Raw genomic sequence first — 26,292 nt, forward strand, 5'->3', positions numbered from 1 at the left:
CACAGTTATATTTATATACTTTTTACCTCTGTTATTACTGTGCATCTAAGCTTCTGCAAACTGCCCAAACTTTTGACAGACTTGCAGTTTAGCCAATCAGTGCTGGCTCCCAGATAACTTCACGTGCATGAGCACAGTGTTATCTATATGAAACACATGAATTAACACCCTCTAGTGGTGAAAAACTGTTAAAATGCATTCTGAAAAGAGGTGGCCTTCAAGGTCTAAGAAATTAGCATATGAACCTCCTATGTTAAGCTTTCAACTAAGAATACCAAGAGTACAAAGCAAAATTGGTGATAAAAGTAAATAGGAAATTTGTTTAAAATTGCATGCCTTATCTGAATCATGAAAGTTTATTTTGGACTAGACTGTCCCTTTTAAGCCTCAACAAACAGGTTTGACATTTAGGCAATATTTTCAATGGAATTAAGAGACATTTAAGTTATCTTTTATGTGTATATTATAAATCAGCAGTGATACAAACTAAATGTTTATAAGCATTTTAAGCTGCTATTTTGATTTGCATTGTTGTGCAGTCTGGAAAATACACCTCGAAAGGTCTGTTTCTCCAACATTGGTGTGTCCGGTCCACAGCGTCATCCTTACTTGTGGGATATTCTCTTCCCCAACAGGAAATGGCAAAGAGTCCCAGCAAAGCTGGTCACATGATCCCTCCTAGGCTCCGCCCACCCCAGTCATTCTCTTTGCCGTTGCACAGGCAACATCTCCACGGAGATGGTTAAGAGTTTTTTGGTGTTTAAATGTAGTTTTATTCTTCTATCAAGTGTTTGTTATTTTAAAATAGTGCTGGTATGTACTATTTACTCTGAAACAGAAAAGGATGAAGATTTCTGTTTGTAAGAGGAAGATGATTTTAGCAGACAGTAACTGAAATCAATTGCTGTTTCCACACAGGACTGTTGAGATGAAGTAACTTCAGTTGGGGGAAACAGTTAGCAGTCTTTTCTGCTTAAGGTATGACTAGCTATATTTCTAACAAGACCATGTAATGCTGGAAGGCTGTCATTTCCCCTCATGGGGACCAGTAAGCCATTTTCTTAGTTAAACATAAAAGAATAAAGGGCTTCAAAAAGGGCTTAAAAACTGGTAGACATTTTTCTGGGCTAAAACAATTGCTTTACTAGGCATATTATGCAGATTCTAACTAATTATTGGTATTATAATCTTGGGGAACGTTTAGAAAAACGGCAGGCACTGTGTTGGACACCTTTTTCAGATGGGGGCCTTTCTAGTTATAGACAGAGCCTCATTCTGGGACTGTATAGCGGTTAAATGTAAAAACGGCTCCGGTTCCGTTAATTTAAGGGTTAAAGCTCTGAAATTTGGTGTGCAATACTTTTAATGCTTTAAGACACTGTGGTGAAATTTTGGTGAATTTTGAACAATTCCTTCATACTTTTTCACATATTCAGTAATAAAGTGTTTTCAGTTTGAAATTTAAAGTGACAGTAACGGTTTTATTTTAAAACGTTTTTTGTGCTTTGTTGACAAGTTTAAGCCTGTTTAACATGTCTGTACCATCAGATAAGCTATGTTCTATATGTATGAAAGCCAATGTGTCTCCCCATTTAAATTTATGTGATAATTGTGCCATAGTGTCCAAACAAAGTAAGGACAGTATTGCAACAGATAATGATATTGCCCAAGATGATTCCTCAAATGAGGGGAGTAAACATGATACTACATCATCCCCTACTGTGTCTACACCAGTTATGCCCACACAGGAGGCCCCTAGTACATCTAGTGCACCAATACTTATTACCATGCAACAATTAACGGCTGTAATGGATAACTCCATAGCAAATCTTTTATCCAAAATGCCTACTTATCAGAGAAAGCGCGATTGCTCTGTTTTAAACACTGAAGAGCAAGAGGACGCTGATGATAACTGTTCTGACATACCCTCACACCAATCTCAAGGGGCCATGAGGGAGGTTTTGTCTGATGGAGAAATTTCAGATTCAGGAAAAATTTCTCATCAAGCTGAACCTGATGTTGTGACATTTAAATTTAAATTAGAACATCTCCGCGCACTGCTTAAGGAGGTGTTATCTACTCTGGATGATTGTGACAATTTGGTCATTCCAGAGAAATTATGTAAGATGGACAAGTTCCTAGAGGTTCCGGTGCCCCCCGACGCTTTTCCTATACCCAAGTGGGTGGCGGACATAGTAAATAAAGAGTGGGAAAGGCCCGGCATACCTTTTGTTCCCCCCCCTATATTTAAGAAATTATTTCCTATAGTCGACCCCAGAAAGGACTTATGGCAGACAGTCCCCAAGGTCGAGGGGGCGGTTTCTACTCTAAGCAAACGCACTACTATTCCTATCGAAGATAGTTGTGCTTTCAAAGATCCTATGGATAAGAAATTAGAGGGTTTGCTTAAAAAGATTTTTGTACAGCAAGGTTACCTTCTACAACCAATTTCATGCATTGTTCCTGTCACTACGGCAGCGTGTTTCTGGTTCGAGGAACTAGAAAAATCGCTCAGTAAAGAATCTTCGTATGAGGAGGTTATGGACAGAGTTCAAGCACTTAAATTGGCTAACTCTTTTGTTTTAGATGCCGCTTTGCAATTAGCTAGATTAGCGGCGAAAAATTCAGGGTTTGCTGTCGTGGCGCGCAGAGTGCTTTGGCTAAAGTCTTGGTCAGCGGATGTGTCTTCCAAGACAAAATTGCTTAACATTCCTTTCAAAGGTAAAACATTATTTGGACCTGATTTGAAAGAGATTATTTCAGACATCACTGGGGGAAAGGGCCACGCCCTCCCACAGGATAGGTCTTTTAAGGCTAATAATAAGCCTAATTTTCGTCCCTTTCGCAGAAACGGACCAGTCTCTAATTCTGTATCCTCTAAGCAAGAGGATAATACTTCACAACCCAAACCAGCCTGGAAACCAATGCAAGGCTGGAACAAGGGTAAGCAGGCCAAGAAGCCTACCACTGCTACCAAAACAGCATGAAGGTATAGCCCCCGATCCGGGACCGGATCTAGTGGGGGGCAAACTTTCTCTCTTTGCTCAGGCTTGGGCAAGAGATGTTCAGGATCCTTGGGCGCTAGAAATAGTTTCTCAAGGTTATCTCCTGGAATTCAAGGAACTACCCCCAAGGGGAAGGTTCCACAGGTTTCAATTATCTTCAAACCAAATAAAGAGACAGGCATTCTTACATTGTGTAGAAGACCTGTTAAAGATGGGAGTGATACATCCAGTTCCAATAAGAGAACAAGGAATGGGATTTTATTCCAATCTGTTCATAGTTCCCAAAAAAGAGGGAACATTCAGACCAATTTTGGATCTAAAGATCCTAAACAAATTTCTCAGGGTACCATCGTTCAAAATGGAAACTATTCGAACGATCCTACCTACTATCCAGGAAAATCGAAAGGTCTGTTTCTCCAACATTGGTGTGTCCGGTCCACTGCGTCATCCTTACTTGTGGGATATTCTCTTCCCCAACAGGAAATGGCAAAGAGTCCCAGCAAAGCTGGTCACATGATCCCTCCTAGGCTCCGCCCACCCCAGTCATTCTCTTTGCCGTTGCACAGGCAACATCTCCACGGAGATGGTTAAGAGTTTTTTGGTGTTTAAATGTAGTTTTATTCTTCTATCAAGTGTTTGTTATTTTAAAATAGTGCTGGTATGTACTATTTACTCTGAAACAGAAAAGGATGAAGATTTCTGTTTGTAAGAGGAAGATGATTTTAGCAGACAGTAACTGAAATCAATTGCTGTTTCCACACAGGACTGTTGAGATGAAGTAACTTCAGTTGGGGGAAACAGTTAGCAGTCTTTTCTGCTTAAGGTATGACTAGCTATATTTCTAACAAGACCATGTAATGCTGGAAGGCTGTCATTTCCCCTCATGGGGACCAGTAAGCCATTTTCTTAGTTAAACATAAAAGAATAAAGGGCTTCAAAAAGGGCTTAAAAACTGGTAGACATTTTTCTGGGCTAAAACAATTGCTTTACTAGGCATATTATGCAGATTCTAACTAATTATTGGTATTATAATCTTGGGGAACGTTTAGAAAAACGGCAGGCACTGTGTTGGACACCTTTTTCAGATGGGGGCCTTTCTAGTTATAGACAGAGCCTCATTCTGGGACTGTATAGGGGTTAAATGTAAAAACGGCTCCGGTTCCGTTAATTTAAGGGTTAAAGCTCTGAAATTTGGTGTGCAATACTTTTAATGCTTTAAGACACTGTGGTGAAATTTTGGTGAATTTTGAACAATTCCTTCATACTTTTTCACATATTCAGTAATAAAGTGTTTTCAGTTTGAAATTTAAAGTGACAGTAACGGTTTTATTTTAAAACGTTTTTTGTGCTTTGTTGACAAGTTTAAGCCTGTTTAACATGTCTGTACCATCAGATAAGCTATGTTCTATATGTATGAAAGCCAATGTGTCTCCCCATTTAAATTTATGTGATAATTGTGCCATAGTGTCCAAACAATGTAAGGACAGTATTGCAACAGATAATGATATTGCCCAAGATGATTCCTCAAATGAGGGGAGTAAACATGATACTACATCATCCCCTACTGTGTCTACACCAGTTATGCCCACACAGGAGGCCCCTAGTACATCTAGTGCGCCAATACTTATTACCATGCAACAATTAACGGCTGTAATGGATAACTCCATAGCAAATCTTTTATCCAAAATGCCTACTTATCAGAGAAAGCGCGATTGCTCTGTTTTAAACACTGAAGAGCAAGAGGACGCTGATGATAACTGTTCTGACATACCCTCACACCAATCTCAAGGGGCCATGAGGGAGGTTTTGTCTGATGGAGAAATTTCAGATTCAGGAAAAATTTCTCATCAAGCTGAACCTGATGTTGTGACATTTAAATTTAAATTAGAACATCTCCGCGCACTGCTTAAGGAGGTGTTATCTACTCTGGATGATTGTGACAATTTGGTCATTCCAGAGAAATTATGTAAGATGGACAAGTTCCTAGAGGTTCCGGTGCCCCCCGACGCTTTTCCTATACCCAAGTGGGTGGCGGACATAGTAAATAAAGAGTGGGAAAGGCCCGGCATACCTTTTGTTCCCCCCCCTATATTTAAGAAATTATTTCCTATAGTCGACCCCAGAAAGGACTTATGGCAGACAGTCCCCAAGGTCGAGGGGGCGGTTTCTACTCTAAGCAAACGCACTACTATTCCTATCGAAGATAGTTGTGCTTTCAAAGATCCTATGGATAAGAAATTAGAGGGTTTGCTTAAAAAGATTTTTGTACAGCAAGGTTACCTTCTACAACCAATTTCATGCATTGTTCCTGTCACTACGGCAGCGTGTTTCTGGTTCGAGGAACTAGAAAAATCGCTCAGTAAAGAATCTTCGTATGAGGAGGTTATGGACAGAGTTCAAGCACTTAAATTGGCTAACTCTTTTGTTTTAGATGCCGCTTTGCAATTAGCTAGATTAGCGGCGAAAAATTCAGGGTTTGCTGTCGTGGCGCGCAGAGTGCTTTGGCTAAAGTCTTGGTCAGCGGATGTGTCTTCCAAGACAAAATTGCTTAACATTCCTTTCAAAGGTAAAACATTATTTGGACCTGATTTGAAAGAGATTATTTCAGACATCACTGGGGGAAAGGGCCACGCCCTCCCACAGGATAGGTCTTTTAAGGCTAATAATAAGCCTAATTTTCGTCCCTTTCGCAGAAACGGACCAGTCTCTAATTCTGTATCCTCTAAGCAAGAGGATAATACTTCACAACCCAAACCAGCCTGGAAACCAATGCAAGGCTGGAACAAGGGTAAGCAGGCCAAGAAGCCTACCACTGCTACCAAAACAGCATGAAGGTATAGCCCCCGATCCGGGACCGGATCTAGTGGGGGGCAGACTTTCTCTCTTTGCTCAGGCTTGGGCAAGAGATGTTCAGGATCCTTGGGCGCTAGAAATAGTTTCTCAAGGTTATCTCCTGGAATTCAAGGAACTACCCCCAAGGGGAAGGTTCCACAGGTCTCAATTATCTTCAAACCAAATAAAGAGACAGGCATTCTTACATTGTGTAGAAGACCTGTTAAAGATGGGAGTGATACATCCAGTTCCAATAAGAGAACAAGGAATGGGATTTTATTCCAATCTGTTCATAGTTCCCAAAAAAGAGGGAACATTCAGACCAATTTTGGATCTAAAGATCCTAAACAAATTTCTCAGGGTACCATCGTTCAAAATGGAAACTATTCGAACGATCCTACCTACTATCCAGGAAAATCAATTTATGACTACCGTGGATTTAAAGGATGCGTACCTACATATTCCTATCCACAAGGAACATCATCAGTTCCTAAGGTTCGCTTTTCTGGACAAGCATTACCAGTTTGTGGAACTTCCATTTGGATTAGCCACTGCTCCAAGGATTTTCACAAAGGTACTAGGGTCCCTTCTAGCGGTTCTAAGACCAAGGGGCATTGCAGTAGTACCTTACTTGGACGACATCCTGATTCAAGCGTCGTCCCTGTCAAAAGCAAAGGCTCATACGGACATCGTCCTAGCCTTTCTCAGATCTCACGGATGGAAGGTGAACAAAGAAAAAAGTTCTCTGTCCCCGTCAACAAGAGTTCCCTTCTTGGGAACAATAATAGATTCCTTAGAAATGAGGATTTTTCTGACAGAGGTCAGAAAATCAAAGCTTCTAAGCTCTTGTCAAGTACTTCATTCTGTTCCTCGTCCTTCCATAGCGCAGTGAATGGAAGTAATAGGATTGATGGTTGCAACAATGGACATAGTTCCTTTTGCACGAATTCATCTAAGACCATTACAACTGTGCATGCTCAGACAGTGGAATGGGGATTATACAGACTTGTCTCCGACGATTCAAGTAGATCAAAAGACCAGAGATTCACTCCGTTGGTGGCTGACCCTGGACAATCTGTCACAGGGAATGAGCTTCCGCAGACCAGAGTGGGTCATTGTCACGACCGACGCCAGCCTAGTGGGCTGGGGCGCGGTCTGGGAATCCCTGAAAGCTCAGGGTCTATGGTCTCGGGAAGAGTCTCTTCTCCCGATAAACATTCTGGAACTGAGAGCGATATTCAATGCTCTCAGAGCTTGGCCTCAACTAGCAAAGGCCAAATTCATAAGGTTTCAGTCAGACAACATGACGACCGTTGCATATATCAATCATCAGGGGGGAACAAGGACTTCCCTGGCGATGAAAGAAGTGACCAAGATAATTCAATGGGCGGAGGATCACTCCTGCCACTTGTCTGCAATCCACATCCCAGGAGTGGAAAATTGGGAAGCGGATTTTCTGAGTCGTCGGGCATTCCATCCGGGGAAGTGGGAACTCCATCCGGAAATCTTTGACCAAATAACTCAATTATGGGGCATTCCAGACATCGATCTGATGGCGTCTCGTCAGAACTTCAAGGTTCCTTGCTACGGGTCCAGATCCAGGGATCCCAAGGCGACCCTAGTAGATGCACTAGTAGCACCTTGGATCTTCAACCTAGCTTATGTATTCCCACCGTTTCCTCTCATCCCCAGGCTGGTAGCCAGGATCAATCAGGAGAGGGCCTCGGTGATCTTGATAGCTCCTGCGTGGCCACGCAGGACTTGGTATGCAGACCTGGTCAATATGTCATCGGCTCCACCATGGAAGCTACCTTTGAGACAGGACCTTCTTGTTCAGGGTCCATTCGAACATCCGAATCTGGTTTCCCTCCAACTGACGGCTTGGAGATTGAACGCTTGATTTTATCAAAGCGTGGGTTTTCAGATTCTGTAATAGATACTCTGATTCAGGCTAGAAAGCCTGTAACTAGAAAAATTTACCATAAAATATGGAAAAAATATATCTGTTGGTGTGAATCTAAAGGATTCCCATGGAACAAGATAAAAATTCCTAAGATTCTATCCTTTCTACAAGAAGGTTTGGAGAAAGGATTATCTGCAAGTTCTCTGAAGGGACAGATCTCTGCTTTATCTGTTTTACTTCACAAAAGACTGGCAGCTGTGCCAGATGTTCAAGCATTTGTTCAGGCTCTGGTTAGGATCAAGCCTGTTTACAGACCTTTGACTCCTCCCTGGAGTCTAAATCTAGTTCTTTCAGTTCTTCAAGGGGTTCCGTTTGAACCCTTACATTCCGTAGATATTAAGTTATTATCTTGGAAAGTTTTGTTTTTGGTTGCAATTTCTTCTGCTAGAAGAGTTTCAGAGTTATCTGCTCTGCAGTGTTCTCCGCCCTATCTGGTGTTCCATGCAGATAAGGTGGTTTTGCGTACTAAGCCTGGTTTTCTTCCGAAAGTTGTTTCCAACAAAAATATTAACCAGGAGATAGTTGTACCTTCTTTGTGTCCGAATCCAGTTTCAAAGAAGGAACGTTTGTTACACAATTTGGACGTAGTCCGTGCTCTAAAATTCTATTTAGAGGCTACTAAAGATTTCAGACAAACATCTTCCTTGTTTGTTGTTTATTCTGGTAAAAGGAGAGGTCAAAAAGCGACTTCTACCTCTCTTTCCTTTTGGCTTAAAAGCATTATCCGATTGGCTTATGAGACTGCCGGACGGCAGCCTCCTGAAAGAATCACAGCTCACTCCACTAGGGCTGTGGCTTCCACATGGGCCTTCAAGAACGAGGCTTCTGTTGACCAGATATGTAAGGCAGCGACTTGGTCTTCACTGCACACTTTTGCCAAATTTTACAAATTTGATACTTTTGCTTCTTCGGAGGCTATTTTTGGGAGAAAGGTTTTGCAAGCCGTGGTGCCTTCCATTTAGGTGACCTGATTTGCTCCCTCCCTTCATCCGTGTCCTAAAGCTTTGGTATTGGTTCCTACAAGTAAGGATGACGCCGTGGACCGGACACACCAATGTTGGAGAAAACAGAATTTATGCTTACCTGATAAATTACTTTCTCCAACGGTGTGTCCGGTCCACGGCCCGCCCTGGTTTTTTAATCAGGTCTGATGAATTATTTTCTCTAACTACAGTCACCACGGTATCATATGGTTTCTCCTATATATATTTCCTCCTGTCGGTCGAATGACTGGGGTGGGCGGAGCCTAGGAGGGATCATGTGACCAGCTTTGCTGGGACTCTTTGCCATTTCCTGTTGGGGAAGAGAATATCCCACAAGTAAGGATGACGCCGTGGACCGGACACACCGTTGGAGAAAGTAATTTATCAGGTAAGCATACATTCTGTTTTTCTGCTCTGCTGCGTCCAGTTAGATACAAATTTAAATGAGCTTCTACACTGAACAAGAAGTCACTGTGTTGAATGTTGCAGGGTTAGGGGCCTGGATCCTGCAGGATACAATGCTGTGTACAACACAATTTTTAAGGGTAAATTATCGAAAGCTTTCTTTTAAGATTTTTAATTTAATGTACCTTTTGATTTAACCCTGTTGCCACAAATACTTACATCTTTAAAAAAAAAAATTGCTGTAAATACACCTTTTTGTAATAATCAGCAGGGCATTACTGCTGATTCTGCTGTCAGATTTTGATAGTCCTTATCTTCTGTGTCACATTAAAATCCATAATTTCCTTTTTAGGTGGAGGAATCTGGGGAACACGTTATTTTGGGCACAGGGGAGCTGTATCTGGACTGTGTCATGCACGACCTGAGGAAAATGTATTCAGAGATTGACATAAAGGTAAGAATCCTTTTGATAAGTAAGGGAATCGTTCTGTGGAGCAAACATTGAACAATGTGCTGTGCTTTCAGGTGGCAGATCCTGTGGTTACATTTTGCGAAACTGTTGTGGAAACCTCATCCCTAAAGTGCTTTGCAGAGACACCAAATAAAAAGTAAGGAACTGATCAATATTCTATAACTTTTAGTGTATTCTCAGCTTAGAACATTCATTTTTAAATGGTTGAACATAGGGTTGGTTAACCTGTAAGGTGTGAACCCATTTCATGTGCACAGTAATTGACCATTATTTTGCTTAGTAAACCTTTTTGCCCCTATCTGTGCACATTTTTTTCTTCTGTTATGTGTGATCAGTCCACGGGTCATCATTACTTCTGGGATATAACTCCTCCCCAACAGGAAATGCAAGAGGATTCACCCAGCAGAGCTGCATATAGCTCCTCCCCTCTACGTCAGTCCCAGTCATTCTCTTGCACCCAACGACTAGATAGGATGTGTGAGAGGACTATGGTGATTATACTTAGTTTTTATGACTTCAATCAAAAGTTTGTTATTTTAAAATAGCACCGGAGCGTGTTATTACTTCTCTGGCAGAGTTTGAGGAAGAATCTGACAGAGATTTTTTTACTATGATTTTAACCGGAGTCGTTAAGATCATATTGCTGTTCTCGACCATCTGAGGGAGGTAAAGGCTTCAGATCAGGGGACAGCGGGCAGATGAATCTGCATTGAGGTATGTGGCAGTTTTTATTTTCTGAATGGAATTGATGAGAAAAGCCTGCCATACCGTTAAAATGACATGTATGTATACACTTCAGTATTCTGGGGATGGTATTTCACCGGAACTACTGTGTTAAAGGTCACTAATCCTTTTAATAACTATTCTCATGTTTAACGTTTTTGCTGGAATGTAGAATCGTTTACATTGCTGAGGTACTGTGTGAATAAATGTTTGGGCATTATTTTCCACTTGGCAGTTTTTTGCTTTAATTGTGACAGTTTCGTTTCTCTTCACTGCTGTGTGGGAGAGGGAGGGGCCGTTTTTGGCGCTCTTTGCTACGCATCAAAAAATTCCAGTCAGCTACTTTTATATTTCCTGCATGATCCGGTTCATCTCTGACAGATCTCAGGGGTCTTCAAACTTCTTTGAAGGGAGGTAAATTCTCTCAGCAGAGCTGTGAGAATTCTTATAGTGACTGTGTATAAAAAACGTTGTTTTGTTTTCTTATGTACAAATTTAATTAGTGTTGTTTTTTAGTAATGGGAACAAACCTTTGCTAAAAGTTGTGTTGTTTTAAAATTTGATGCAATAACTGTTTTTCAGTTCATTATTTCAACTGTCATTTAATCGTTAGTACCTCTTTGAGGCACAGTACGTTTTTTGCTAAAAAAGATTATAACCAAGTTGTAAGTTTTTTGCTAGTGTGTTAAACATGTCTGACTCAGAGGAAGATATCTGTGTCATTTGTTCCAATGCCAAGGTGGAGCCCAATAGAAATTTATGTACTAACTGTATTGATGCTACTTTAAATAAAAGTCAATCTGTACAATGTGAACAAATTTCACCAAACAGCGAGGGGAGAGTTATGCCGACTAACTCGCCTCACGCGACAGTACCTGCATCTCCCGCCCGGGAGGTGCGTGATATTTTGGCGCCTAGTACATCTGGGCGGCCATTACAGATAACATTACAAGATATGGCTACTGTTATGACTGAAGTTTTGTCTAAATTACCTGAACTAAGAGGCAAGCGTGATCACTCTGGGGTGAGAACAGAGTGCGCTGACAATGCTAGGGCCATGTCTGATACTGCGTCACAGCTCGCAGAGCATGAGGACGGAGAGCTTCATTCTGTGGGTGACGGTTCTGATCCAAACAGATTGGACTCAGATATTTCAAATTTTAAATTTAAATTGGAGAACCTCCGTGTACTACTAGGGGAGGTCTTAGCAGCTCTCAACGATTGTAACACTGTTGCAATACCAGAGAAACTGTGTAGGTTGGATAAATACTTTGCGGTACCGGCGAGTACTGACGTTTTTCCTATACCTAAGAGACTAACTGAAATTGTTACTAAGGAGTGGGATAGACCCGGTGTGCCGTTCTCACCCCCTCCAATATTTAGAAAGATGTTTCCAATAGACGCCACCACTCGGGACTTATGGCAAACGGTCCCCAAGGTGGAGGGAGCAGTTTCTACTTTAGCTAAGCGTACCACTATCCCGGTGGAGGATAGCTGTGCTTTCTCAGATCCAATGGATAAAAAATTAGAGGGTTACCTTAAGAAAATGTTTGTTCAACAAGGTTTTATATTACAACCCCTTGCATGTATCGCGCCGATTACGGCTGCGGCAGCATTTTGGATTGAGTCGCTTGAAGAGAACCTTAGTTCCTCTACGCTAGACGACATTACGGACAGGCTTAGAGTCCTTAAACTAGCTAATTCTTTCATTTCGGAGGCCGTAGTACATTTAACCAAACTTACGGCTAAGAACTCAGGATTCGCCATACAGGCACGCAGGGCACTGTGGCTAAAATCCTGGTCAGCTGATGTTACTTCTAAGTCCAAATTACTTAATATACCTTTCAAGGGGCAGTCCTTATTCGGGCCCGGTTTGAAAGAAATTATCGCTGACATTACGGGAGGTAAGGGCCACGCCCTACCTCAAGACAAGGCCAAAGCTAAGGCTAGACAGTCTAATTTTCGTCCCTTTCGGAATTTCAAAACAGGAGCAGCATCAACCTCCACTGCACCAAAACAGGAAGGAGCTGTTGCTCGTTACAGGCAAGGCTGGAAGCCTAACCAGTCCTGGAACAAAAGCAAGCAGGCCAGGAAACCTGCTGCTGCCCCAAAGACAGCATGAACCGAGAGCCCCCGATCCGGGACCGGATCTAGTAGGGGGCAGACTCTCTCTCTTCGCCCAGGCCTGGGCAAGAGATGTTCAGGATCCCTGGGCACTAGAGATCATATCTCAGGGATACCTTCTAGACTTCAAATTATCTCCCCCAAGAGGGAGATTTCATCTGTCAAGGTTGTCAACAAACCAGATAAAGAAAGAAGCGTTTCTACGCTGCGTACAAGATCTGTTAACAATGGGAGTGATCCATCCGGTTCCGTGGTCGGAACAAGGACAAGGGTTCTACTCAAACCTGTTTGTGGTTCCCAAAAAAGAGGGAACTTTCAGGCCAATCTTAGATTTAAAGACTCTAAACAAATTCCTAAGAGTTCCATCGTTCAAAATGGAAACTATTCGGACAATCTTACCCATGATCCAAGAGGGTCAGTACATGACCACAGTGGATTTAAAGGATGCTTACCTTCACATACCGATCCACAAAGATCATCACCGGTATCTAAGGTTTGCCTTCTTAGACAGGCACTACCAGTTTGTAGCTCTTCCATTCGGATTGGCTACGGCTCCAAGAATCTTCACAAAGGTTCTGGGTGCCCTTCTAGCGGTACTAAGACCGCGAGGGATTTCGGTAGCTCCGTACCTAGACGACATTCTAATACAAGCTTCAAGCTTTCAAACTGCCAAGTCTCATACAGAGTTAGTTCTGGCATTTCTAAGGTCGCATGGATGGAAAGTGAACGAAAAGAAGAGTTCTCTCTTTCCTCTCACAAGAGTTCCATTCTTGGGGACTCTTATAGATTCTGTAGAAATGAAGATTTACCTGACAGAAGACAGGTTAACAAAACTTCAAAATGCATGCCGCGTCCTTCATTCCATTCAACACCCGTCAGTAGCTCAATGCATGGAGGTGATCGGCTTAATGGTAGCGGCAATGGACATAGTACCTTTTGCACGCCTACACCTCAGACCGCTGCAATTATGCATGCTAAGTCAGTGGAATGGGGATTACTCAGATTTGTCCCCTACTCTGAATCTGAATCAAGAGACCAGAAATTCTCTTCTATGGTGGCTTCATCGGCCACACCTGTCCAGGGGGATGCCATTCAGCAGGCCAGACTGGACAATTGTAACAACAGACGCCAGCCTACTAGGTTGGGGCGCTGTCTGGAATTCTCTGAAGGCTCAGGGACTATGGAATCAGGAGGAGAGTCTCCTTCCAATAAACATTCTGGAATTGAGAGCAGTTCTCAATGCCCTTCTGGCTTGGCCCCAGTTAATAACTCGGGGGTTCATCAGGTTTCAGTCGGACAACATCACGACTGTAGCTTACATCAACCATCAGGGAGGGACAAGAAGCTCCCTAGCAATGATGGAAGTATCAAAGATAATTCGCTGGGCAGAGTCTCACTCTTGCCACCTGTCAGCAATCCACATCCCGGGAGTGGAGAACTGGGAGGCGGATTTCTTGAGTCGCCAGACTCTTCATCCGGGGGAGTGGGAACTTCATCCGGAGGTCTTTGCCCAAATACTTCGACGTTGGGGCAAACCAGAGATAGATCTCATGGCGTCTCGCCAGAACGCCAAACTTCCTCGCTACGGGTCCAGATCCAGGGATCCGGGAGCAGTTCTGATAGATGCTTTGACAGCACCTTGGAACTTCAGGATGGCTTATGTGTTTCCACCCTTCCCGCTGCTTCCTCGATTGATTGCCAAAATCAAACAGGAGAGAGCATCAGTAATTCTAATAGCACCTGCTTGGCCACGCAGGACTTGGTATGCAGATCTAGTGGACATGTCATCCTGTCCGCCTTGGTCTCTACCTCTAAGACAGGACCTTCTGATACAGGGTCCATTCAAACATCAAAATCTAACTTCTCTGAAGCTGACTGCTTGGAAATTGAACGCTTGATTTTATCAAAACGTGGTTTTTCTGAGTCGGTTATTGATACCCTGATTCAGGCTAGGAAGCCTGTTACCAGAAGGATTTACCATAAAATATGGCGGAAATACCTATACTGGTGCGAATCCAAAGGTTACTCCTGGAGTAAGGTTAGGATCGCTAGGATATTGTCTTTTCTACAAGAAGGTTTAGAAAAGGGTTTATCAGCTAGTTCATTAAAAGGACAGATTTCAGCTCTGTCCATCTTGTTACACAGACGTCTGTCAGAAAATCCAGACGTCCAGTCCTTTTGTCAGGCTTTAGCTAGGATCAAGCCTGTGTTTAAAGCTGTTGCTCCACCATGGAGTTTAAACTTAGTTCTTAACGTTTTACAGGGTGTTCCGTTTGAACCCCTTCATTCCATTGATATAAAAATGTTATCTTGGAAAGTTCTGTTTTTAATGGCTATTTCCTCGGCTCGAAGAGTCTCTGAGTTATCAGCCTTACATTGTGATTCCCCTTATCTGATTTTTCACTCAGACAAGGTAGTTCTGCGTACTAAACCTGGGTTCTTACCTAAGGTAGTCACTAACAGGAACATCAATCAAGAGATTGTTGTCCCATCCTTGTGTCCAAATCCTTCTTCAAAGAAGGAACATCTTTTACACAATCTGGATGTAGTTCGTGCCCTCAAGTTCTACTTGCAGGCAACTAAAGATTTTCGCCAAACTTCTTCCTTGTTTGTCGTTTACTCTGGACAGAGGAGAGGTCAAAAAGCTTCTGCTACCTCTCTCTCTTTTTGGCTTCGTAGCATAATACGTTTAGCCTATGAGACTGCTGGACAGCAGCCTCCTGAAAGAATTACAGCTCACTCCACTAGAGCTGTGGCTTCCACTTGGGCCTTTAAGAATGAGGCCTCTGTTGAACAGATTTGCAAGGCTGCAACTTGGTCTTCGCTTCATACTTTTTCCAAATTTTACAAATTTGACACTTTTGCTTCTTCGGAGGCTATTTTTGGGAGAAAGGTTCTTCAGGCAGTGGTTCCTTCTGTATAATGAGCCTGCTTATCCCTCCCGTCATCCGTGTACTTTTGCTTTGGTATTGGTATCCCAGAAGTAATGATGACCCGTGGACTGATCACACATAACAGAAGAAAACATAATTTATGCTTACCTGATAAATTCCTTTCTTCTGTTGTGTGATCAGTCCACGGCCCGCCCTGTTTTAAGGCAGGTAAATATCTTTTAAATTATACTCCAGTCACCACTTCACCCTTGGTTACTCCTTTCTCGTTGTTTCTTGGTCGAATGACTGGGACTGACGTAGAGGGGAGGAGCTATATGCAGCTCTGCTGGGTGAATCCTCTTGCATTTCCTGTTGGGGAGGAGTTATATCCCAGAAGTAATGATGACCCGTGGACTGATCACACAACAGAAGAAAGGAATTTATCAGGTAAGCATAAATTATGTTTTTTTTTATTTTTAAAGAGTAAATATATTCATTACTTTAGATCAAGATATAATAATAATGCAGCGGCTCATGCCCTTCAGATATTTTCAGAGCCGGATTGATTCTTGTAAAAGAATCCCATCTCTAAGATCTGGATTTGCAGAGATTTTAGTGTGGGAATCTTTTTACAGTAATCAATCCGGCTATGAAAATATTTGAAGGGCATGAGCCTCTGCTCACTTCCGCATTTGGATCTTCATGAAAGATCCAAATGTGCATCCCTAATACTGAGTAGCAGAATATAAAGAAAAACATGGATGGAAAATCTTCCTGATATTTATTTAGCAAAAGCTTCCTACTTGAGTCTAGCACCCACTGGCTGATCCAAAACATAGACAGGCTTTGTTACTAAAGAGACCACAGGAACAGACACTGCTCCTTACAAAAACAAGACCAGACTGCACATATGTCCTTACTACATAAAAATCCCAAAACATAGTCGATTATAGCCTGCTCGGGAGCAGCTATAGGAGGGACCAACACTTTTATAGAAATTCTGGATGTGTTTTGGTGATTTTGTTGATTATGGTGGCCCTTAGATACCCATTAAATACTCACCTGGGGGTCCTGCTTATTTGACCTTTGCATTTTGCTATGCTGTTTCGATAACAGTAAGTTTTTGGAAAAGTACAATATTGTCTCATGCACAAGTCTCCAAGGTCCCTTAAAGGGACACTCAAGTCAAAATTAAACTTTCATTATTCGTATAAAGCATGCAATTTTAAACAATTTTCCAATTTACTTCCATCAACAAAATGTGCAGTCTTTTTATATTTTAACTTTTTGAGTCACTAGCTCCTACTGAGCATGTGCAAGAGTTCACAGAATAAACGTGTATGCATTTGTGATTGGCTGATGGCAGTCACATGGTACAGAGGGAGTGGAAATAGACATAACTTTTAAAATTTTCAGAACAAAATCTACTTCTCATTTGAAGTTCAGACTAAGTGCTATTGTATTGCATTTGTCGATTATGCAAATGCACTTTGTTGACTGGTCCTTTAAGCACTGCATTCATAGAGCTTGCAGTCTCCCTATGTGAACCACAACAGTAGCCCCTAATTTGTTTAAAGGGACAGTCTACTCGAGAATTGTTATTTAGAAAGATAGATAATCCCTTTTATTACCCATTCCCCAGTTTTGCATAACCAACATGGTTATATTAATAACATTTTTACCTCTGTGATTACGTTGTATCTAAGCCTTTGCAGACTGTCCCCTTATATCAGCTATTTTGACATACTCACATTTTACCCAATCAGTGCCCTCTCATAAGTAACTCCACTGGCATGAGCACAATTTTATCTATATGGCACACATTAACTAACACCCTCTAGCTATGAAAAACTATCAAATGCATTCAGATAAGAGGTGGAATTTAAGGGCTTAGAAATTAGCATATGAGCCTACCTAGGTTTAGCTTTTAACTAAGAATACCAAGAGAACAAAGCAAGTTTGATGATAAAAGTAAATTGGAAAGTTGTTTAAAATTGAATGCCCTATCTGAATCATGAGTTTAATTTTGTCTAGCCCGTCCCTTTAATAAAGGGGCATTAAGGCCCAAATCTTCACAGGAACTTTATATAATAGCATTTCGTAAGTGGAATGCCTGTAATACCATGCACTTCAAAATAATAATTCACAGTACATGGTTGGAGAGTTATGGCCTGTATGAAGCAGAGACAAGGGGAAAATCTCATTTAACTTAATACGGTTTTACTTTTTATCTTTATTTGAACTTATTTCTTTTTTCAAGATACAATGAGTCCACGGATTTCATCCTTACTTGTGGGATATTGCCTCCTGGCCAGCAGGAGGAAGCAAAGAGCTCCACAGCAGAGTTGTATAAATAGCTCCTCCCTTTCCTCCCAACCCAGTCATTCTCTTTGCCTGTGTTAGTGATAGGAAGAGGCAAAGTGAGGTGTTAGTTATAGATTCTTCAATCAAGTGTTTATTATTTTTTAAAGTAGTGCCACTGAGTGCTGCTTTGTGCTAGGGTGTAGCCTAGACCATATCACTCTCTTCAGTAAAAAGAGAAGCATTTGGCGGCTTTAAAGGGACACTGAACCCAAATTTTTTCTTTCACAATTCAGATAGAGCATGCCATTTTAAGAAACTTTCTAATTTACTTCTATTATCAATTGTTCTTCATTCTCTTGCTATCTTTATTTGAAAAGAAGGCATCTAAGCTTTTTTGGGGTTTCAGAACTCTGGAGAGCACTTTTTTTATTGGTGGATGAATTTATCCACCAATCAGCAAGGATAACCCAGGTTGTTCAGCAAAAATGGGCCGGCATCTAAACTTACATTCTTGCATTTCAAATAAATATACCAATAGAATGAAGAAAATTTGATAATAGGAGTAAATTAGAAAGTTGATTAAAATATGCTCTATCTGAATCTTGAAAGAAAAATTTGGGTTCAGTGTCCCTTTAAGGCAATAGGAACTGGTGGGACATAATTCTCACTGCGCCTCCTATACATATTTGCTGCCCTACTCTAGATAGCCTAAGCACTTTTAACTCAGGCTGATCGTTGTCCACAGGGCTATGGGAGGAAGAGGACCTCTGAAAACCTGCTGGACTGCCATGCTGTCGCACAGCATTCAAGGTAAGTGCTAACTTTTTTACTCAGGTCAGAGAAAGTATAGCACCTTAATAGGACATAAATCTCCTAATTACAGTTATGGGAGGATTTTTTGACCGCTTGCAGAGGCACTGGGGCTTAGGAGAGTGGCTTGAGGGTTTTTTAATTTGGCAAGAAAACCTGAGGATAATGCCCTTTATCTGTGAGGGCTGACCGTTTAGGATGTTAATTCTGTTTGTGTATTTTTTTTTTTTCAACTAGCACTTCAGTTGTATGTGCCGTTTAGATTAGCCCCCTGGTTCAGTGTGTAGTCTCCTGGCAGTCTATTTATATATAGTAATGGCCACCGGGAGAGCAGGTATATTACGCCCACGAAGTGCGTGTGTTAGTTTTTTCGCGCCGTTTTCTTTGTTACAGCAGCGCAATTTCCAGTTCCCTTTTTGCTTCAGGCTCTGGGACGTGATTATCACACCCACAAAGGGCGGAGCTACGTTGGGTCTTTGACTGGGCTTGCTCTTCCGGTTACTTGGAGTTCGAGCAGTTTTCTGACTGGGCCTATCTCTCTCACGTACAATGCATACTTATTTCGTTCAGCATGTGGGTCCAGATAGCGCTACAGCTGCGCTCCGGACCTGTCTTACTATCGGTCATACATTTTTTTTATGAAAGGCTCACAAACTGTAAAGATGTGCTCAGCTCACAAACATAATGCTTAAATGGATTACTGTTTATAATACAGAGACAGCACACAAGAATGAAGACAGCACTCGACGATAATAGAAAAGAGGTTGCTGTGTATAATAAAGAGACAGTAATGTTTTTGCCTGTTAATTCTTTATTAAAAGATGTTCAAGGTTTATTTACTTAATCCATCTTTTGTGTCTTAGGATTGGACAAGTATACACAATTAATGAGTTACTTTTTTTATATTTAAAGCGACAGTAACAGTATCAGTTTTTATCTGTTAATCTTTCTTTAAAGATGTTCACTGTTTATTTACTTACTCCATCTTTTGTGTCTTTGGATGGGACAAGTACACACAATGAGTTACTTTTTATATTTAAAGCGACAGTAACAGTTTTTATATGTTAGTCTTTATTTAAAGATGTTCAATGTTTATTTGCTTGCTCCATCATTTGTGTCTTAGGATGGAACGAGAACACACAACAGATGAGTTACTTTTGAATTTAAAGAGACAGTAACGTTTTGTGTTGATTTAAAAAAAAAAATTAGAAAAAGGATTCTGTCCTTTCTGAACATTCTCCTACTAATGGAAGTTTTTCTTTTTTAATTTGGTCATTCTATGCCACATAATTCTGTGTCCCACATAATGTTATGGCCCACATGCAGTGCCCTGCACTTCCTCTTGTTCTTACGTTGCATTTCTTACATGATTGTTTTTTGCAACGAGGCAGTATGCATTATTAGAGGAATTAGTTTCCCTCAGTAGGGGTGATAGATTTAATAGTTGCTATCCCAAATGCTTCTTCCCTATTACAGGAAAGAGGAAGATACTTCGGGATTATCTGATAGAGAATCCTCAGGCTCAGTTGATAAATTCCTCCATTTGTTTAGGAGGTTTTTAGCTGCCAGGGGCGACCCCCGACTCTGCTGGTGTTCTCTAGTGCGTCCAGTAGCCTATTTGAAGGAATGGAAGACACTCTTTCATTTTTTTTTTTTTTAAAGATTTTTCCATAGTGGATGGCTCAATGTATGGAGGTAATAGGGCTGCTGGTGGCGACAATGGATATCATCCCTTTTGCTTGGTTCCATCTCAGACCTCTACAGCTAAGCATGCTCAGGCAATGGAACGGGGATTTTACAGACCTGTCTCCTCTGATAACTCTAGATCAGGAAGCAAGGGATTCTCTTTAGTGGTGGTTGTCTCTGGATCATCTATCCCGGGGAACCTGCTTTCGCAGGCCGGCTTGGGAAATTGTGACAACAGACGCCAGCCTTCTGGGGTGGGGAGCTGTCTGGAACTCCCTGAAGGCTCAGGGACTTTGGACTCGGTTAGAGTCAGTTCTCCCTATAAACATTCTAGAACTGAGAGCGATTCTCAATGCGCTTCTGGTCTGGCCTCGGTTAGCCGCGGCCAAATTTATCAGGTTCCAGTCGGACAATATAACTTCTGTGGCTTCCATCAATCATCAGGGGGGAACAAGAAGTTCCCTAGCGATGACAGAAGTATCCAAAATAATCAATGGGCGGAGACCCATTCTTGTTGCCTGTCAGCGATCTACATCCCGGGAGTAGACAATTGGGAGGCGGATTTCCTGAGCAGACAGACGTTCCATCCGGGGGAGTGTGGGAGATGTTTTCCAAACTGATCCTCAAGTGGGGACAGCCGGAGTTGGATCTGATGGCATCTCAACGGAATGCCAAACTTCTGAGAATTCATAGATGCTCTGACGGTTCCTTGGAACTTCAATCTAGTATACTTGTTTCCTCCATTTGCACTTCTTCCTCAGGTAATTGCCCGACTCAAACAGGAGAGGGCGTCGGTGATACTCATAGCACCGGCATGGCCTCAAAGAATTTGGTATGCGAACCTGATAGAGATGGCATCTCTACCACCTTGGAGACTGCCGTTGAGGAAGGACCTTCTCATTCAGGGTCCCTTCCTTCATCCAAATCTTGCTTCTCTGAAGCTGACTGCGTGGAGATTGAACGCTTAATTTTATCCAAGCGTAGGTTCTCTGATCCAGTCATAGAGACCTTAATTCAGGCTCGTAAGCCTGTAACTAGAAAAATCTACCATAGGAATTGGCGTAGATACTTTTATTGGTGTGAATCCAAAGGCTACTTTTGGAGTAGAGTTAGGATTCCTAGAGTTTTGTCTTTTCTCCAGGAAGGTATGGAGAAGGGTTTATCTGCTAGTTCCCTAAAAGGTAAAATTTCGGTTCTATCCATTTTTGTTTCACGAACGTCTAGCAGGTGTAACAGATGTTCAACATTTTTGTCAGGCCTTGGTAAGAATTAGGCCTGTGTTCAGACAAGTTACTCCTCCATGGAGTCTTCTTCTAGTTTTCAAAGTGCTTCAAGGGGCTCAGTTTGAGCCTATGCATTCCTTAGATATCAAGTTATTATCTTGGAAAGTTCTTTTTCTGGTTGCTATTTTCTCTGCGCGAAGAGTCTCAGTACTCTCGGCGCTACAATGCGACTCCTTATACCTTATTTTCCACTCCAATAAGGTAGTGTTTCCTAAAGTCGTTTTGGATAGGAACATTAATCGAGAAATTGTTGTTCCTTCCTTGTATTCTAATCCTTCTTCCCAGGGGGAGAAACTTCTTCACAATTTAGATGTGGTTCGGGCCCTGAAGTTTTATCTTCAGGCGACTAGGGACTTTTGTCAGTCCTCTCTTTAGCTTATAGTTTTTTCTGGTAGACGTAAGGGTCAGAAAGCTGCGACTTCTTCTCTTTCTTTGTAGATGAAGAGTATCATACGTTTTGCATATGAGAATGCTGGGCAGCATCCTCCTGAGAGGGTATCGGCTCATTCCACTAGGGCTGTGGCTTCCTCATGGGTATTCAAAAATGATGCTTCTGTTGAACAGATTGCAAGGTTGCAACTTGGTCCTCTCTTCACACTTTTTTCCAAACTTTGAAAATTTGATACTTTGGCTTCAGCTGAGGCTGTTTTTGGGTGGAAAGTTCTTCAAGCAGTGGTGCCTTCCGTTTAGGTTCCCTGTCTTGTCCCTACCCTTTCATCTGTGTACTATAGCTTTGGTATTGTATCCCACAAGTAAGGATGAAATCCGTGGACTCATCGTATCTTGAAAAAGAAAAGGAGCGGCAAATTTATGCTTACCTGATAAATTTATTTCTTTTTCGATACGATGAGTACACGGCCCGCCCTGTTCTTTTGAGACAGGTTATTTACTTTTTGTTAAACTTCAGACACCTCTGCTCCTTGGCTTTTCCTTTTCTCTTCCTAACTTCGTTCAAATGACTGGGTTGGGAGGGAAGGGAGAAGCTATTTATACAGCTCTTCTGTGGAGCTCTTTGCTTCCTCCTGCTGGCCAGGAGGCGATATCCCACAAGTAAGGATGAAATCCGTGGACTCATCGTATCGAAAAAGAAATAAATTTATCAGGTAAGCATAAATTTCCTTTTTCCTTTATTTTATAGCTAATTACTTACACCACTTTCTGTTTTAATGTTTCTTTTGTTGTTTCCCTGACACCCCGATCTTACTTTCTTCTGATGTTTTCCTGCAAAATAATTATCCTTTACTTTTCTGTCCCACGGTTTCTTTTTGTCTCTCTTTAGTAGTTTCTCACCCATTTAACCCCTTGTCTCTGTGCAGTTGATGAATATCCCTACTTTTTCCTCCTAATGTTATTCTTTTTCATTGCCCAGAAACAAAATTACAATGATTGCAGAGCCTCTAGAGAAAGGTCTGGCTGAAGACATTGAGAATGAGGTGGTACAGATATCTTGGAATAGGTAAAACTGCTAAACTCTTCTGTGTTTACTGAAAGCATACAATCAGCTGGCAAGCTATTCCTATGACAAAAAGTTAATTACACAATGTAACGGTTAAACACATCTGTTTTATCAGAGAGCACACATGATATGCTTAAAGTGACAGTTAACCTCTCCTTTTTTATAGTTTACAAATGGCTCCTTTACCCTTATTTTGACATTTGAAATAGTTAATTTAGCTTGTGTTATCTCTACCTATACTGAAAGTATAGGCTATTGACAAACCTGCAGGCTATAGCAGAGATATGTAATAAAATGATAATTTTCTATTGTTCTCTAAGTATTGGGTTTTGGTTTACAGACAGATATAAAATGCACAAAGTGATAAAATAGAGAGATCTGATTTTTCCTTCAAGCTCAACCTATTTTGAAAGGATGTGGTTTCAAAGCACAAAACAAGCTATTTAAAGGACCAGTAAGCCTAAAAAATAATGTTATATAATTCTGCACATAGTGCAGAATTATATAACATTATATTAGCAGCAGCTTTATAAAACCTAATATTCCCTGTGAATGTTTTACAGACCCGCTCTCTGTGCTCTTCTGAGCGGGTCTGTCTTTTACACAGAGAGCATCTGGCCAGCTATCTAGTCACAGCCCAGCCCGACCGCGCCATTACACTCAGTGCAGCTCTCTCCTTCTCTGTCTGACAGCGGGAGCGAGTTGCACTAAGTGTAATGGCACGGCCGGGCTGTGACTATACAGCTGGCCAGATGCGCTCTGTGTAAAAAACAGACCCGCTCAGAAGAACACAGAGAGTGGGTTTGGAAAACAGTATTTTTTTATAAAAATTCACAGGGAATATTAGGTTTTATAAAGCTGCTGCTAATATAATGTTATATAAATCTGCACTATGTGCAGAATTATATAACATTATTTTTTAGGTTTACTGGCTCTTTAATATACACAAACTTCTCATACATTTTATACTCTGCAGCTGGAATAACAAGTCATTGGAAATGCAAAGGAAAAAATTTACAGTACACTGTTCCTTTAAAGGGACCGTAAATGTAAGAATTTTCTCTGTTGCATATAGCTTAATCTCTTCTTATATGCTTCCTAATAAATGCCTTAGTTTTTATATAATCCAGTTTTCATATTTTTATAGAACCCACCAGCAGCAACCTGATTTCAAAAGCCCCTACAATTTTTTTATTTTTTTTATAACGTTCAGGCCAATCAGAATGCCTATTTGTGCCCCTGCTATAGCTGGAAAGATATTGATACTTTTTTTATATGTTCATTTTAATTTTTTTAACTATGATCAAAGATTTTGTTTTAGATTAAATCCAACATGCTTTAAATTAGATATAATCCTAAATGTATAACGTACAGAGAAATAGACCTCCATATTTTGAGAAAGTTTTGCATTTTATTCTCCCCTTCCCTTCTCTCACACTTATTTATTCATCTGCAGGAAGAAGCTGGGTGAATTTTTCCAGACCAAGTATGATTGGGATTTGTTGGCTGCTCGTTCTATATGGGCCTTTGGACCAGACACCACTGGACCCAACATCCTTGTGGATGACACTTTGCCTTCTGAGGTATGAGTTTATCTATGGCGTTAGGCTCCTTTGTATGAAACTGCAGTAGAAATCTACATGTAAAATATATATTTACATGTGTGGTTCTGTTTTTTAATTTATGCTCAGATATGTGCAGTTGTGTTTTGCTCTATACACGCATTTCTTTAGCTGATGTTTATCGGCACCCATAAATATTTCTAGGCATTTATATATGTTGGGGTATAGATCAGAGCTTATGTGTGTTTCTTTTCAATTTTTTCCATTATAGGTCGATAAAGCACTACTTGGATCTGTTAAGGACAGTATTGTACAAGGATTTCAGTGGGGAACACGAGAAGGACCTCTGTGTGATGAATGTGAGTATTGAAAAAATTTTGAGGCTAGGGCTGATGTAACTCAAAGATAATTGTTTAATTTTTGTTTTTGAATTTATCTCCTGTCTCTCCCTTAACTCAGTAATCCGGAACGTGAAGTTTAAGATACTGGATGCTGTGATTGCCCAGGAGCCGCTGCACCGTGGTGGGGGGCAGATTATCCCTACAGCTCGCAGGGTAGTATACTCTGCTTTTTTGATGGTGAGTACATAATCCTTTATTCTTCCCACCTGTCCGCTCATTCTGCTCCTTTCAACGTTCCCCTTTATTCTTGCTCTACTCCTCACTACACTCTGTCATCCATCTCTTCTCACTTTCTTTCACCTTTGTCCTCGCGCCTGCAGGCTACTCCTCGTCTCATGGAACCTTATTACTTTGTGGAAGTTCAAGCTCCTGCTGACTGTGTCTCTGCTGTATATACTGTTCTTGCCAGGCGGAGGTGAGTACCCAAGGTTCCTCTTAATTTTTTCTTTCACCACTCTTCTCAGAGTTTAACTTCAGATCTCTCCTCCTAGAGGCCACGTCACCCAAGATGCTCCAATACCTGGGTCTCCTCTGTATACAATCAAAGCTTTCATCCCGGCTATTGACTCATTTGGGTTTGAGACTGACCTGCGCACACACACCCAAGGGCAGGCTTTCTCACTTTCAGTCTTCCATCACTGGCAGGTACAGAAAGGAGCTAAACTGTTGGACTTCAGTATCTCAAGTCTACAGCTGGCCCTAGCTGAATATCTGTATATGTACCTACTGAACAGCTCCTATAGTTTGGTATGTTTTTTCCTTGCAGATTGTGCCTGGAGATCCCCTAGATAAGAGTATAATAATCAGGCCATTGGAACCACAGCCAGCACCACACCTTGCCCGAGAGTTTATGATAAAGACAAGACGTAGGAAGGTAAGTGTACATCTTGTTTTGAGAAATTTTACGGAAAAGGACCCCAGTTTTTCAATTATGAATTTTGATGATGTAGTCAAACATAAAGAGAAATATCAAAACTGAAATGTGCATAAATGCATTTAAATTTTAAATAGAAGTATTTTTACAATATACTTCTATTAGCAAAAATCCTTCTAGTAAAATGTTCTATTGTTTTTCAGCAGAATACGCACATATGCTGTTAGGGCTTGCGAAGATAGATGGTGGTGATATGTATTGCATCTGTGAAGATTTGTGTCATACAAGCCTTTGCTGACTCTGAGAAAGTTTGGTATTTGAATACTAGTGCACAGACTCTCACAGCATATGTGCGTATGCCACGGCAAACTAGTAATAACTTTTATTAGAAGCATTTTTACTAATGGAAGTGTATTGCAAAATGTATTCAATTTAACCCCTTAACTACAGACGCCGTACAAGGTAGTGTCTGCCTTTAAACCCTTTAAGGGATAGTGTACTGTGAAATTGGTTTCTTCTTGATGTGTTTACAATGG

General features: G+C 41.2%; 1 protein-coding gene across 2 annotated transcripts in view; it reads left to right on the forward strand.

Annotated features, from left to right (window-relative positions):
• EFTUD2 (elongation factor Tu GTP binding domain containing 2) overlaps positions 1 to 26,292 on the forward strand; it is an 84,398-nt gene that overhangs the window by 48,174 nt on the left and 9,932 nt on the right. For both annotated transcript variants that reach the window (XM_053699914.1, XM_053699922.1), the window contains exons 19-27: positions 9,541 to 9,642; positions 9,714 to 9,796; positions 22,833 to 22,919; positions 24,376 to 24,502; positions 24,753 to 24,840; positions 24,941 to 25,059; positions 25,203 to 25,297; positions 25,374 to 25,527; positions 25,649 to 25,756. In XM_053699914.1, the coding sequence (XP_053555889.1) occupies positions 9,541 to 9,642; positions 9,714 to 9,796; positions 22,833 to 22,919; positions 24,376 to 24,502; positions 24,753 to 24,840; positions 24,941 to 25,059; positions 25,203 to 25,297; positions 25,374 to 25,527; positions 25,649 to 25,756 (963 nt within the window). The remainder of the gene's footprint in view (positions 1 to 9,540; positions 9,643 to 9,713; positions 9,797 to 22,832; positions 22,920 to 24,375; positions 24,503 to 24,752; positions 24,841 to 24,940; positions 25,060 to 25,202; positions 25,298 to 25,373; positions 25,528 to 25,648; positions 25,757 to 26,292) is intronic.

This window comes from Bombina bombina, chromosome 1, assembly GCF_027579735.1.
Source record: "Bombina bombina isolate aBomBom1 chromosome 1, aBomBom1.pri, whole genome shotgun sequence".
NCBI classification, from domain to species: Eukaryota; Metazoa; Chordata; class Amphibia; order Anura; family Bombinatoridae; genus Bombina; species Bombina bombina.